The sequence below is a fragment of the Anopheles bellator genome, chromosome 2 (genome assembly GCF_943735745.2).
Source record: "Anopheles bellator chromosome 2, idAnoBellAS_SP24_06.2, whole genome shotgun sequence".
Classification (NCBI taxonomy): domain Eukaryota; kingdom Metazoa; phylum Arthropoda; class Insecta; order Diptera; family Culicidae; genus Anopheles; species Anopheles bellator.
This window is the reverse complement of record NC_071286.1, coordinates 25,887,011-25,901,974: the sequence shown is the minus strand read 5'-3', so window position 1 is coordinate 25,901,974 and position 14,964 is coordinate 25,887,011. Positions and strand designations below refer to the sequence as shown.

The window sequence follows — 14,964 nt, the reverse complement described above, 5'->3', positions numbered from 1 at the left end:
AGTCTCGGGCATTGGAGTGATTGGCGGAGTGTAATCGTTGACCTTTTTCCCACTTCTCCGAAACGGCAGCGAAATGGATACACTGGGAACAGAGATTGGCCAGAAGATGAGGGTACGGATAAGAAATGCCTCCAAGTAAATGTTTGACTAATGTTTGATGTGCCTCTTTTTCAGAGTGCCGTGAAGGCGAAGCTGATCGAGCTGGGTACCGGTTCCGGCAGCGGATTCATCGACGACGAGCTGCCGGACTATGTCATGATAATGGTGGCCAACAAACGCTCACGCCAGCAGATGGTGGATGATCTGTCGCTTTTTCTCGGTGCGCAGACAGAAGTGTTCGTCAACTGGTTGCATCAAGTGCTGCAGAAGCTGCAGGAAGTGACACTGCCCGCCTCGGTGACGGCCAAGTCGGTTAAGGATGTGGCGAAAAAGAAAGTCACTGAACCCGACGACAAACGCAGGGAACGGAAGCGCAAAGACAAGAAGAACAAACGGCACGATGCTGGCGGCGACGAAAGTGAACCGAAGAGTGCTGGGCCAGCGTTGAGTGGTGACGATGGCGACAAAACGCCTCCGCATCCGGCCACCGCTGGCCCTCCGTTGGGCTCCATTACGGAAGTGTTCGCCCATCAGTACATGGAAAAGGCAAAAAAATCCATCGACGAAGACGCCGGAACTTCGGGTGACAAGAAGCCGTCTTCCACGGGAGCCACGGCACGGGAGCAACAGAGCAGCAAAGCACCACAAGCTGGCCCGGCCACTATTTCTTCGATCGCGGACATAGCCAGCGCCACCATCGTGCGGAAGCACCACAAAGAGCTGTGCGAGTTGGCCGAGATACAGCAGCGGATCTCGGAAGCGAAGCGGCACCTGAAATCGCTTGGGACCGATGTGTCGGATGATGATGATGAAGATTTGCTGAGCCTCAAACTGCCCGACGATAGTTTGCTGTTGTCGGACAGGCGATCAAAACCAACGCCGGCACCCGCCAACCAACCGTCCACCACGGGAGCGCCTAATCAGGTGACGCCAGGCAAACAGCGACAACGCATAACGATGGCAGTGCAGGAGCCTCCAAAGCCTGCACCGTCTTCTTCTCGCAGTACCACGCCGCCGGCGCCACTATCCGTAAAAGAGAAAGCGCAGACCAGTGCCAGTAAACGCTCGGTTCTCGATCGTCTCGGAACGAGAGCCGCAACCGCTTCAGCCGAGTCCGTCGATGGGGACAGCTCTGGCGGAGGAGGTTCCAAGCAACCGGCGCGTGACACACCGGCCGTTGGTCACAGCGCAAACCCCTCAACCAGTAGTGAGGCTGCTATGAAAAGCACCATCATCAGCCTCTCGGCGCACCGGCGCGAGGAACGTGAAATCTACGTTCCACTGTTCCGCCGAAAGGAACATCCGAACGAGGGACCAAAAGGCCATCGCCCTGTGCGCCATGAATCAACGTCACGGGCACGAAGCCGCGAGCGGAACAATCGGCCGAAGGCATCGTCACCGCCTGCGTTGCCACCCGGCCGTCGGTTGAGTCGCGATCGCCGAGGGAATTTAGATCCTCCCGGAAGGGATGGGCGACCACGCGATCACAGGTCTCGAAGTCGCGATCACGAATCCCGTTCCATCGACCGCGATCGGTCAAAAAACGGGACAGGTTTGGCGCGCAATCGCATCGGTTCGCGCGTCATCGTCCTGCCCCCGAAACCGGAGTACAACGAGGACATCGTTGAGGTACCGGTAGCGAGCGTCATTAAGGTACAGCCGCGACCGGTAATACCGAAGGCGAAGCAACCGAGCAAAAACTTGCTCCTGAAGGCGATGGCCGAAGCGCAGCGCTCCACCGTGGCCAACCTGCGCAAGACCATCGACAACACGGTGGCGGTCGCTGAAAGTAAGGAACCCTTTCTACGGGTGGATGGCAAGCGGAAGCTGCTGATCGAAATATCGGGCAGCAGCCACTCGGAGGTAGAGGTGCAGTACGAGGACGAGGACGTCGTTGAAGAGGTACCGGACGTGATGGCCACGTACCACCGCAGCGTCGCAACCGACGAGGAGGTGCACGAAGTGGACATTGCTAACCAGGTGCTGATGGACGATTCCGATGTGGACGACGAGTTTAAGGAGATGCTCGAAGGTGGAGCGGACTACGGTCGAAGGGTGGACACGGGAGTGGGCATGAAGTTGCTAGCGGGTGGGAATACAGACTACGACGCTGAACCCGTTCTAGCTCCCGTCGTGGTTCCGGAGCCGATGGACGATGATGATACGAAATTTGTCGTAACACTGGACGGTGCGTTCAACGAGAGTAATTCTCCCACTACACCTAGCCATACTCCTCCTCCCACGCCGGTCGCCCAGCCTGGAGCGGTCAAATCTCGACTCTCGGTCAAGGAGCGGATCGGCGTCAAGCAGCAGAAGGAACGCCGACCGTCACCAACGGCGAAGGACTCCAAAGAGTTTGAAGAGACGCTCCAGAAGCGGAAGGAGCGGTTCAGTGTGAAAATGGCAAAGACCCCTCCACCTCTTCCACCCCCTACACTAGCGCCTGAAGCGTTGAAACCACGCAAATCCACTTCCACATCTCGCTCTCCATCCCGGGGCCAGCGGTCACCGAAACCGTTCCGGTCACATTCGTCGTCGCAGGGTGGCACCCGCCACGCTCGGCGCACGCCATCGCTCAGCCCCGAGAGGCCAGTGCGACGAAATGCGCCAGCCTCCCCTGAAAGGTCCCGATCCTCACGGCAACGTTCGTCCCGGATGGTGCCAACCGGCAGCAGCAGTTCGCCCAGCCACCTGAACGAGCTGCTTCTGCAGCGCACCAAGGAGCTGATGGATGACAGCGTGTCCTCGTCGCCGATCTACATGTCTAAGACGGATTACGACAAGATGGAGCCGGCCTCGCGGAAACGGAAGCGCGTTTCGCCGATCCAGTTCAACTTGACCGACGAGGACGACGTGCTGCAGGACAGTGACGACGAGTATCGCGATCGGCGTCGCGAAGAGCGCAATCCGCGGCGCAGCCGGCAGCGAGAGAGTGAGGAACGGGCGGAACGGGGAGGGCGAGAATCGCGCCGCGAGTGGGAACGGGACGGTGAACGGCACGAAAGTGGCCGATCATCGCAGGGTCGGAAGATTAAGAAGCTCGAATCTAGTCGCAAATTTGACGATATTCCTCCGTGTGAGTAGAGTGCGGCTGGTCCTGGGGATCAACCTTTAACCTTCGTATTCTTCTTTTTCCAGTGCTGAGTGCCATCTCCGTCTCGGGAGCGGATGGAAAAACGGGCAAACCCATAGCTGGCGGTAGTGGCGCCATCAAGGAGCGTTGTAAGTACTTTCCGAGCTGTCGGCAGGGCGAAACGTGTGAGTTCCTGCATCCGAGCACCCCCTGCAAGGCATTCCCGGGATGCAAGTTCGGCGACAAGTGCCTCTATCTGCACCCGATGTGCAAATACGATCTCACTTGCCACCGGCTGGATTGTAATTTTATGCACTCGAAGATCACCGTCACCGGTTCCGGTGCTTCGGCGCCCCCTTTGGGTAAGCTAACTATTCTTCGGCGGTTGCCTGGCAGTGACAGTGTAACAGCATCTTCCTTGTGTCCTTCGGCAGCTTCGTCGGTGGTTCCGGTGCAAAACTACAAAACGATCAGCGCGAAACCGTTGCCACCGCTGTGCAAGTACTATCCGAACTGTAGCAACACACAGTGTACGTTCTACCACCCGAAGATGTGTCGCTTCGGGCGCCACTGCGTCAACAAGGTCGAGTGTAACTTCTACCACTACGAACTGCCACCGCAGGAGCTGCACGACTCATCGTCGAAGGACAAGTTCAAGTGGATCTCGCCGTTCTCGGCCTGAAACGGAGAGCGTGTGGCAGCGGGCGCTTAGAGTGTAGGCTTAGTTCGTATTCTTCTGCCCTGAGGTTTAGGCCAGCTCAGTTTACTTCAATCTAATAATGGTTACTCATGCTTTTCATGCCCTTCGACGAGGCGTGTATAGTTCAGGATTGCCTAGTTTAGTTGCAGATTTGCAAGTGTATCAGCTATTTATTCTGTGCCAACACCGCAATGGGCGTACGAGACCGGTACCCAAGACCCTCAGGTGGTGGCAGAAACACATTTTAATTTACGTTAAATATACGTATACGTAGCGTAGGAAGGCGTTTGTTTCGGGAATTTCGATACCCGGCTTTGCGGGACGCAAAATAGGCGCTAGTGCAAAAATGGTAATACTCGGGCGGATGGTCCGGAAGGAGCAGTACCGACACCGGGACGATAACTTACGGAACACGAATGCCGCGCAAGTGCTGGTGTAGCTGTAGTTCTAGTTCGCGACAAACTGTGTACGGAATTTTCGATAAATCATCCCCAAAATTCACCCATGTCGCGATCGCTGATAGCAATTTAAATTTGGTGCGCTTTCGGGCTCCTTCATTACGAAAGAACTAAATCACATTCCGGGTTGCCTCTAACCGATTATATTATCAACAACACAACTCTACCCCGGGGACACATTCTCACGAGCTGTCCCAAATAGCGAGCACATTCTCCAGCACTGTCTGCTGATCGGACAGTTTGTGAACCATAAAGTAGCCCTGAATCTGCGCCGGGCTAACTTTCCGGCCGTCGGCAGACACTAGCTCCGCGAAGTGGCGTGCATTCGCTTCCGCATCCGCTCCGGTGTAGAACCGCCGGAACATTTGCTCGAGCTGGTGGTGTGTGCAGTGTCCAACGTACTCCTTGACATCGACCCGCCCCGGTCGGATGAGGGCCGGATCCAGCCGCTCGAGGTAGTTGGTGGTCATGAAGACGATCCGGGCCTCGGTTGACGCCACTCCGTCCAGACAGTTCAGCAGCCCACTGAACGTGACCCGATTTAGCCCCTCGAAAGCCGCCTTCTGTTGGAGCGTGTCCTGCCGTGACACAAACGCCGCGTCGATGTCCTCCAGCAGTATGATCGATTGCTGCGGAGCCACGTTCATGAGATGGTTTAACCGATCGTCCGTTAGTCCTCGCTCGGACAGGTTTAGCAGGCAGATACCGAACTCGATTTCGCCCGCAAGGGCCGTGATGAAGCTAGATTTCCCGCACCCGGGCGGACCGTGGAGCAGGTAACCGCGTCGGTAGGGAATGCCACGGTCGGCGTACCATCCCGGGTTTTGGATGAACTCACGGCAGTCGCGTAAAATGCGCTCGGAAACCCCATCGTCCAGCACGACGGAACTTATCGGTCGCCGTTTGCGCGGATGCCCGAACGGACGCCATTCGGAGCCCATCGCCGTGTACATGATGGTTTTCCCCTCGGTGTTCTTAAGTGCCAGCTGGCGCGCCTCCTCCAGGATGCGAAAGTACAGCTGCTTGTCCCGCCCGAACGCGGTCAATTGAACCGTCTCCCATGGTACGCCCATGTGCAGATCGAGCGTGTGCTGCTCGCGAGCTCGATCGACTTTGATCCAGGTGCCGCCGTAGCGCATGATGTGCGTACCGACCGACGGGATGAAATCGTACCGCGTTTTCACGTGGCCCGTATCACGCTGCTCGAACGACGTCTCCACGCTGAGGTGCTGCGTTTTGCGAGCGCCCTTCTGCGTGATCCATTGCAGCAGCCACTGGTACGACTTGTCCCGGCACGGCACCTCCAGCGTGATCATGTAGTGGCGCCGGAAGAGAACCATCGCTCCCTGTATCCCTTTACGTAACATTGCGGCGCCGGCGCCGACCCCGAACAGACCGAACCCGGCCCCAAAGTACGGGTTTTCCGCCAGCGCGCCAATGTACTCCGTCAGCGTCATCCTGGCGCTGAGGTCCAAGTTACAATCAACGTTCGACGATACCAGCTAGTGCACTTAAAACCATTCCCATCCCGGGAATTCGCAGACCGCAAAACACGCCACGATAGGAAAAACAGATAAATAATAGAAAAAAAATTTGAAATGTCAAAATGTCAAAAGTCGAAATGTAAACAAAAACATTGAACACATCGTGAGAGTGAGTTTTCGACATTCAGGCGTGAGAAGTTTCGATCTCACGGTGCTAGGTGATTTCAAATTTGAAATTTGGAAACTCCAGTTTCACTTTGCCGCAAACGCAAGAAATACGAAGAAGTAAAAGTGCTTTTTCTGTTCTTCCAGCCAGATTCACATTAAGAGTGTAATTTAATTCAGTGGTAACTGCCTTATTAGGCTTTAATTTTTGGATGAATGTGACATTCTCAATTCCTCATCTGCACGGAATGCGATGGATGCAACCGGTTCAATGCTTCGTTTTGCACTTAGAGCGCAAGTAGGTAATGAGCTCAAGATGCTTCCTCTAACCATATAAGGCAGAAAAGAAAAACAAGCATCCGGTTGGACCATAGAAACGTTGGGTCGTACCTGTGGAATGATAGGATGCACGTTCAAACGATAGGAACTCGAACTCGGACGAGAGTAAGGTGCAAGAAAAATATTTGCATACCACCCACCTTTGCACCTAAGCAGCGGGAGAGTTGGTTGAAGCTCCCAGCCATGTAAGTTACGCCACTTGCTCACGGGCTTTTCCCAAAGAATGATCAATCTGCACCATTGTGGTTTGGTAATTTTTCTTTTCGCTTGAAAGCCAACTTGGCTCGTTCGTTCAACTTGGCTGAGAAGTGATTGCGGCACAACATAATCGTATCAATCCCATTATTATCATCATTCAATTTCGCTTAGGCAAGTCTTTACGGAAAATATCAACTTCCTCGTTCCACTAGCCTGTTTCCATCGTAAAAGGTGTAGACTGGCCGAGATACTCCCGCGCCAGGATAACTTTTGTAGTGTAGCGGATTTAGTAACATTCACCTCCGATTTTTCGCATGAGTCTAATTCAGTTAACGAACCTTTTCACCTGCCTATCGATCACTTGGAACCGTCTTCAACAGAGGGCTCATTCCATTGTCCATCTAATTTTTTCCATCCCTACCAGGGGAAAACTTTCCCAACCAACCTACCGTAAGAGGATCACTTTTCGTTGGGTGGTGCTTCACCTTCACTGAAGCGTTGGTTTTCCTACTTTTTTCATACGCATTTTCTTTGCAAGTCTTCGCAGACCGAAGCGATGCCTTTAGTAAGATCCGTCAGCGGCATGAGATCCGGTCGTGGGGGAAAAACAATTTATCAAAACCGAAAATCTGCTCGGATCACGAAATTACGATATTAATTTCTTTCGCATTTTCCGAACACGAACCAGACACCGTGTACTCCGGGGGCGTAGTCCAACAATCACACGCTATGGTGGTTAAACTTATTGCAAATATTAAATGAACCAGGAAAAGGATAATGTCCAAAATTTGTTGTTTTCGTGTTGAGATTTATTATATACGAAAAATAATTATAATGATATGTTCACATCGATATCGAATTGCTCCAAGTTAGAGTTTTCCCCAATAAAGCATAACTTTTCTTTTGTGAAAAACCACGCTAGTGCGGCGTAGGATAATGTACTGGTTTCGAATGGATTGACCTTTTTGTGCAGCTCTCTTCTTTTATGAGCTTTTGGTTTCACAGAACTGTTTTTCTTTTGCTGCATTCATTAGGCTACCCGAAGCCTTTTTTCATATCTCCGACGGGCCAAAGCATTTTCTTAAGCGAAAGTCGCCGTTAGACCACCACCGGCAATCATCATCGCGAAGATTGGGTCATAATCGGGTCACGGTTGCCATCGTTTGCGCCGGCCGCAGGGCCGTGGTTTCTCGGTTCAAGAAGAGATCGGAACAGCAGTAGCAGCAGCATCAACGGCATTCGTAACCGGGGCGGAGGGTGGAATAATGGGACTAACCAGAAGGCTTAACCACAAACTTGGGTTTTCGGCGTTAGCGGCGTTTGGTGGCTTTGGTCAGAATTTGAAACTAATCCGTGGGGCGTGCACAGACCGGCATCCGTCTGAGCCGAGGATGGGCTCAGCGGGTCGTGTTTTTGGAGTATTTCGATTCGATCAAATCACTCGTGAAAGTTTTTGTTGGCCGCCGAGCTGTTGGGCCGTCAATTTCGGATTACCTTCTTTTACGCAAGACGTGCTTTGTAACGAAAAAGGAACGCCACCTATTGCTGTTCGTTTTAAAATTCAAAAAATCAACAGTTCCATCAATTTCACACAGTATCAGCATCATCACTGTCTTGCAGTAAACCAAACCAACAATGTTATCATTTCGTTTCAGAAACAATCCTACCTTCATTTCTCTTATGATGCAGCACCGATGAGTTCCGGCTCCGCTTGGTGGGTATGTATCAGTGAGATAATCCCGGTTCAATATCATGCCTCGAGTAATTGAATTACCTTGTTTACGAGCCATGCTCAGCGAAACCGCTGGCCTTTGTTGTTAGCGGCATGGGCTCAGTTTGAGTTTGATTTCAGTAAACAAACTGCCAAGTAATTAACCCCTGATTAGGTTACTCTGACTGTTGGTAACATTGAACTCAAAGCTTTCTCAAGTATTTTTCGAAACAGCGGACTTATTCCCATTTTTGGTTTTCCTCCTTTCGATTTTGGGCCCGAGAACTCGGGGCTTACATCACCTTGACTGAAGGCTGAAATCAACAGCAACTCAGTTAGACCATCACTGGGATCACTCAACTCGCCTAGAACCACTTTAATGTCTACGCCACTGAAAAACAGAGGTCTTCATGTCATCCTTCACACATTCTTAGCACATCGTTTACAATCGACCGGGATGGCCTTGTTAGGGTCAGGCGGTAACGAATACCCGGGAAATTCAAGAAAACGACTGAATCATGTGAAAAACGGTCGGACGACGGTGTTTGAAAGAGGACGACAGCGTTTGGCGCTGGCCACACAAGATCCTCTCCGTTACAATGTTGCGAAGATGTCACTGGAAACGATGAAAAATGTTGCAATATGCCGCCAGCGTAAGCTTTATTGGTCGCCGTTTTCGGCCAACTCACCTCTACATACTCGACACACGATGGGGGCACATGGTACCGCTTCGGCTTCGAAGGCTTCGAAGCTCCCGGGCCCCAATAAGCTCGTAATAACGGGGATATGGCTGCAGTTAATATGATACCACTCAACTCCCATTCGGTCGGATAGCTCCCATGAGAAAATATGATCTGCTCCGGTGGAAATTGTCGGCCATAGCAGAAAATGCTGACACCCGGAAAATACCTTCTCCGGTGAACATACCATTTTGGGTAGCCAGACAAAAGCTTGCGGAGAAAATTGAAAAGTGGAACATCAAAACTCATTGCTGGTGAATAAATTCTAATAAATAAATACGTAATCGGACATCAAGTGTATGAAGTTTCTTTGAAGTTGCACCATACGCTGGCCGATCTTTTGCTTTGTTAAAATTGAGCTTACAACACGTCAACTTGGCTGTTGAATTGTTTCAACCATAGCGATTTGTGACGGAACATTTTGACTTTCCTTACGATTTATAGAACAACCTTTAAAGATTTTCGAGGTCATTTGTGTAAGCTTCCAATGGGTGTTTTAACGCTCTCAGCACGGTCGAGTCAGACTGGTAAGCTTGCAACTGTCACTCGAGCATGCACTTAACCTTTCTCCAATTAATATTTCCTCCGTGGGGGACCATTTGAAGTTTACAACTCTTTAAACGTTTAATGGTAGCTATCAAGAGAGTAATGATCCCTCGAGTACCTTTCGGAACAGATCGAAAGCCATCGAAAAAAGTGTTAAAACGTTTCAACCTGCTGCTAAGGTGATACCAGGCCACCGCACAAAACCAACAGCATAAGCGATTCATTACGATCTCATAACGATGGTATCGACGTTGCTTGGCTGGAATTTAAGATTATCGACGGCTCAACCACTTACTGGAAAATCTTATCATTTGAAGATCAATAATATTGATTGGTCTTTGAGCGACTAGCATTATGAACAGCTTTTCACTTCATCAGTTTTTGCATAACCTAGATAACGTAGAAAAGTTTTTCAACGAAATGCTTCAATAAAGTATTATCTGCTCACAACCGAGCACGTATCGCCGGCATCTTTACGGGCAGACGATTTTGATACGAGTTGCTCGAGGTGCAATATTATTTTTATGATGTTTTCCGTCATTTTTTAACGACTTCTGTTTAGTGCTGGAATGTTGAACATTGAATTCTACATATGTATATTCAAACTTTTATCTTCCTTTGTCTATCTAGTCTACCGTTAAAACACAGTTGAGTTGGTTAAATTATGTGAAACCATTTTTAATTCATTTCAATATAGAAACCCAAGCAACTGTACTATTTCGAAACACATTTTTAACGCCCTCCGCAGTATGAACTGGTGATTTCAGAAAGTTTATGGCGTGTTGAAAAAATCATTCGGATACCCCGGGACAGGCGCTGCAGTATTCTGCATCATCCGTCGTCGGGCACAAGTTTGGCCGACTCCGATGACAGGCTGACTGGTTCCTTGAATTTGGAAGCAGCGAAAAGATTTCCTCCAAATCTCTTCAGATCATCTCCCGCGGGTGGGCTTCCTTCCGGACCGGAGGATGCGCCAACGCGGGTGGCGGACCGAAATCATATACGGCTGTCACGTGAAGTCTACCTGTTGGCAAAAGTTGTACTAACCCGTTTAGACCCTCGGTCGATGTTTCGTGCACTAGGCAATGCTGACGGTGGCTGAAGTTCTGTGCGCGAATAACGCTGAGGCCATTCGTACTTCCATACAGCTCTTGTCAGTTTGTCAGGTCTAACTTTTAGCGACCCGCACGGCTCGCTGGCACGATGACGGTGGTAAAATTTATTTATAAACTTTCCACTCGCACGCACTCTACTCGGTGGCCGCTGCCACCGGAGCGTCTCCCGAATGTGTGTGTCTGGCGTGAAATGTTCCACTAAAGAAAGTTTGGATCTTTATACCGGCCTCAGCACGGAACGGCCCAGTTTTCCCGGCGTAAGGCCGCAAGAGATAGAATTTCATTACACATTCGCTGCACTTCCAGTGTCAGTGTCGAACAGTTTTACAAGATTTATTCGATTCCCTGCGGAAAGTGAATTGAATTATGCCGGGTTCGGAAAATACGGACCTCGTTCGGTTCGGAAACAGGGACGTCAACTGGCAGGCTGACATTTTTTCGTGTTTTGGAGAATAAGTAGAATTTTTCTGCTGCTTCATAGCGTGCAGACAACGATGCGAGCCAGACACTGAATACAATTTTGAATCACTGTATGATTAAATTTATCTTTTGATCCACCGGATTCTTTTGTGCGACAAACTTATAAGACTTTTACTAAGAACTGTCCGGAAATCCGTTTAGGACAGCGGCTATTGTTGTTCCATGTTTCAATTATGCAATAAGCCTTGTTTGAGTAATTATTATGTTGAAAATTGATGGTATATTACAAGTTAAGTATGAGATCTTAGGCTAGGCTAGATCTCTAAGGCTTGTCATATTATTGGAATGGAGACGCCTGGTGACTGGTATAATTATTAAGGATTCCTAACCGGTTGCAATGGAACTAAGAACAACAAGGAACCAAACCGATCGTAAACAATCTCAAGCAATTGCAGCGTGACCAAGTAAATGCGGCACACTTGCGTAGTCCCTTCACGATTCGTAACCCGTCAAAATTTCCAATCATTATTCCAACTGAATTTTGATTATTATTATCCGTGTCCATGTCCACCTTCTCCGTGTTGGTTAGACTTGAGTGCACTACACACTATCGACTTTGTCTTTCGATCGTATCGTGAATGTTACACATATCATTTGTGGGTGTCTCCGAGCCTGCCCGGACGTCATAATTAACGTCATGTTTGCACATAAATTAGAACTATCGATGTCACTGCTGCTATTGTAAACTCCGAACTCCGTTGGTCTCACTGCGCACGGGTTATTCCAGCCACTGGGGCATGGTACCGTCTAGCGGCACCCCGTCTCAAAATAAATTAGCATCGGAATCGAACTTCTCGATACTGCCAATAAATCTCGGACACGAAACCGAACGACACTCGTTGCGGCCTCCCTTCGGCACAGTCTGCCGGTCACCACTGTCTCACGAAACCGAAACCGGCTAGTGGTTAAAAGATTCCCTTGGAAGATATTGCACAATTAGCAATTAGGTAGTCAATCCTAGCGTGCTTCCATGGTCGAGTTGCAGGGCCGTTATGTTATGTCCAACGTTGCCGGGTTAACGTATACAAACGCCAGAGATGCACACCTTGACCTTCGAGGAGGGCAATATCGCATGCTGCAGTAACGATATGAGAAGCTAAATTACGCCCGTCTACTGTTTCGAATGGTTTGCAGTGACGGTTTGAGCTGAAGCCACCAAGCCAGTCTTAGCCGGCACCTCTTGAACCGGTGTTTCCAGGTTGTCTAAATTATCGCCTCTGTCAAGCTTTGAATTACTATGCCGAGGAGAGTGTCTAATCGGAAGGGAAGTCATTCAATAATGCACTGTTGTAGCTCGTGCAAACGCAACCGCTTCAAGATTGTTTCACCCCTAAGAGATCTAACGTGGTTGAGAAAAGAAATCACTAGCTTCCAGTGTAGGAAATTTATTAGAACAATTTAATGGCTAAATGATTTGTTTCTCACACTACAATTGATGTCCTTGTGAAATGTTACAGTTTCATAAAATAGACTACAACTATGGATGTAAGGGACGGTGGGCCCTGAATTAATGGCCTGTTAACCTTACAACTTTTTATGCTACAACAAACATGATTATGCTCATGATAAAGCCGGTGAATACCTACACGCAGTGCCTGAAGCAACTGCTTTTGCTGTAACAAGTTAACACACGGATGTCCCTGATGCCATCGGCGCACAGGTATCAAGTTAATTTAGCTGTAAGGCACCGGGCCATCGCTACGAAATGTGTCGCTCTGTCCCGACCGCATCATCGACAAAAAATCGCACAGTACCGAAGATCGCAAGGAACCGACCCTTTGGGGGTCTCACGATGGGACGCTACAACGCGTCTCCTCAGCCGACAACCAGCGATGGAATCAGGTTTATCAGCGTGCATGTTTTATATCATTGTTACGAGAGCACCGAACAAGAAACCCGAAGCCACCCGAATCCACCACACTATGACCCAACCTTTGCTGATGCAGCTTTTGCAGCCCGTGTTCTACTGCACAGTTCTTTTGCCAACGGGCGGGAAAATCACATCCTGCCGTCGTGTGGCTTACGTTCCAGCTGCCACTGCCGCAGGCTAAAGTGCATCATCCTGACGATCGTCTGCTGCTGCTGCTTCTAGCTCTAGCACAGGGGTCGGTTGCTCCGTGGCTGGGTTGGATATTTCAATTTGGTTCCGCCTGCCTGATATCATTAGTTTCAGCCAGGGTCGTGACGTAGTATGAACCCCTAAGGCCGTCAACCATACCTGGGTGAGTTTAAGTGATGAATAATGAACCATAATCAGGCCAATATTTTTCGGTAGCGCGCCTATTCGTATAATGTATCGCTTGTATTGTAATTTCAAAGGGCCGACCCTTCAAAGATGTTACTTTTCACACTTTAACACACTTTAAAACGACTGTTCACGTGTTAGAACGTGAGTTTGAATTTAATATAGAAAAATATTACTATTGTGGAGAAGTTCACAAACATGAAAAGAGCGATGACAGTTAAGCCGAAATAATACAAAAAACACAAAAAATCGTTTCAAAGATATTTTGGCAATGCTTCAAAACCATATCGTTTTTCGCGATATGTACGATTTTTTGAATTGCTTGTTTTTCTTCAATTGCTTTATAATCGATGATTTAACGTTGATTGATGAGATGACGTACGACGTACGATGTTTCCTTCAAAGAACCAGTTGAACGAATGTCCCTCTGTTGATCCGCATTTAGTCCTAGCATCGTGTGGAATTTCTAAAATAAGGTAAAGAAAGATAATAAATATGAACAATAAACTGCCAGAAACAGACCATTACAAGCTCAAAAGACGAACAGAATTATCTGAAAAACCCAAATCAATGCATCGATCTGGACCATCGATAAAGAGAAATTTCACTCCTTCCGAGAAGGAAAATGGCCGATGCCACTTCGAGGCGATCGAATCAAACGGCCAAACTGTCATTTTGTTTGGAAAGAAAATCAATCTCACCGGAATTGTTGTTTAAAAGAAAGAATGATTCTCTTTGTTATCCTCGTTTCCAGAAAGCATGTAACGAAGTTCTCCTACAAATATGTTTAAAACAAAGAAAAAAAGAATAGTAACACCATATTGCCAGCAATTTTGGGCTCCACACCGTGGTCTGGTGGACCATACAGTGCAATATATTGCCGCCTCACTATCGCTCCGGGGAAATTTCTCTAATTCAATTTGAAAAATATTTCCCATAAATTAATTACTAAAGCCTCGTGGCTTTCGCTCGCGGGCTCGAGTTTCGGTTCGGTTCCGGACGAATCCCTGGTGGTTCTGGTCGGTCGAGTTCTGCCACGCTGGCATGTTGCGCCGAGGAACATGCTGTGCCTCGTTTCACACTTTCCACCCCTGTATAAGATGACCAACTGCGCTTGATTTGCATTTTATATCGTTCACGTGCTCTCTCTCTCTCTCTCTCTCTCATTCGTTCTCTTTGACCGGGCCATACTTTCATTACGGAGACAGCTTCCAAATGCCAACCGCTTTCTTCGATGGCCATCCCCGGAGGTGGCCACCCCGGGGCTGATTGCGACATCGGACGGCAACCGGGGACCCGCTTCCTGGTAACACCTGACGAAGACCGGTCCCAGCTCGAACTTCGGCCCCTTACCGGTCCTGCCGGTCGCTGCATCTCGATCCGGGCCGGCTCTCCCATTTTCCACTAACGATTTCCCGGTGGGATGCGGTACAGAAGAAATAAAATTCCGACACGTTTGGCTCTTAATGTAAAATATAACCACCAACGACACGGCGCTGGGTGGAAAAATGTGAACCACGGCGCGCTGGCAATTTCCTTCCCGTTTTTGCACCGCTGTGGCCTGGCCGTGGCTGTGGCCGAGGAAATGCAGTAAAGTTTTATTAGTTCCCC

At 49.3% G+C, this 14,964-nt stretch overlaps 2 protein-coding genes across 2 annotated transcripts; one reads left to right on the top strand and one right to left on the bottom strand.

Annotated features, from left to right (window-relative positions):
- The first annotated feature begins 6 nt into the window (after positions 1-6).
- On the top strand, positions 7-4,364 carry LOC131207257 (uncharacterized). Its single transcript, XM_058199868.1, has 4 exons — positions 7-112; positions 175-3,175; positions 3,238-3,534; positions 3,607-4,364. The coding sequence occupies exons 1-4, from the start codon at positions 74-76 to the stop codon at positions 3,852-3,854; spliced, it is 3,585 nt and encodes a 1,194-aa protein (XP_058055851.1). The 5' UTR covers positions 7-73; the 3' UTR covers positions 3,855-4,364.
- LOC131207954 (mitochondrial chaperone BCS1) lies at positions 4,026-5,885 on the bottom strand. The gene has a single exon (XM_058200589.1). It carries the CDS (start codon positions 5,785-5,787, stop codon positions 4,513-4,515), a length of 1,275 nt encoding a protein of 424 aa, XP_058056572.1. The 5' UTR covers positions 5,788-5,885; the 3' UTR covers positions 4,026-4,512.
- Between the last annotated feature and the right edge of the window lie 9,079 nt (positions 5,886-14,964).

What these genes read in the sequence shown, in the direction of transcription:
- LOC131207257 (XM_058199868.1), top strand. Translation starts at nt 74, where the DNA reads ATGGATACACTGGGAACAGAGATTGGCCAGAAGATGAGG. An exon ending in AGATTGGCCAGAAGATGAGG is followed by an intron (nt 113 to 174) that starts GTACGGATAAGA and finishes CCTCTTTTTCAG; the next exon opens with AGTGCCGTGAAGGCGAAGCT. An exon ending in TGCTTCGGCGCCCCCTTTGG is followed by an intron (nt 3,535 to 3,606) that starts GTAAGCTAACTA and finishes GTCCTTCGGCAG; the next exon opens with CTTCGTCGGTGGTTCCGGTG.
- LOC131207954 (XM_058200589.1), bottom strand. Translation starts at nt 5,787, where the DNA reads ATGACGCTGACGGAGTACATTGGCGCGCTGGCGGAAAACCCGTACTTT.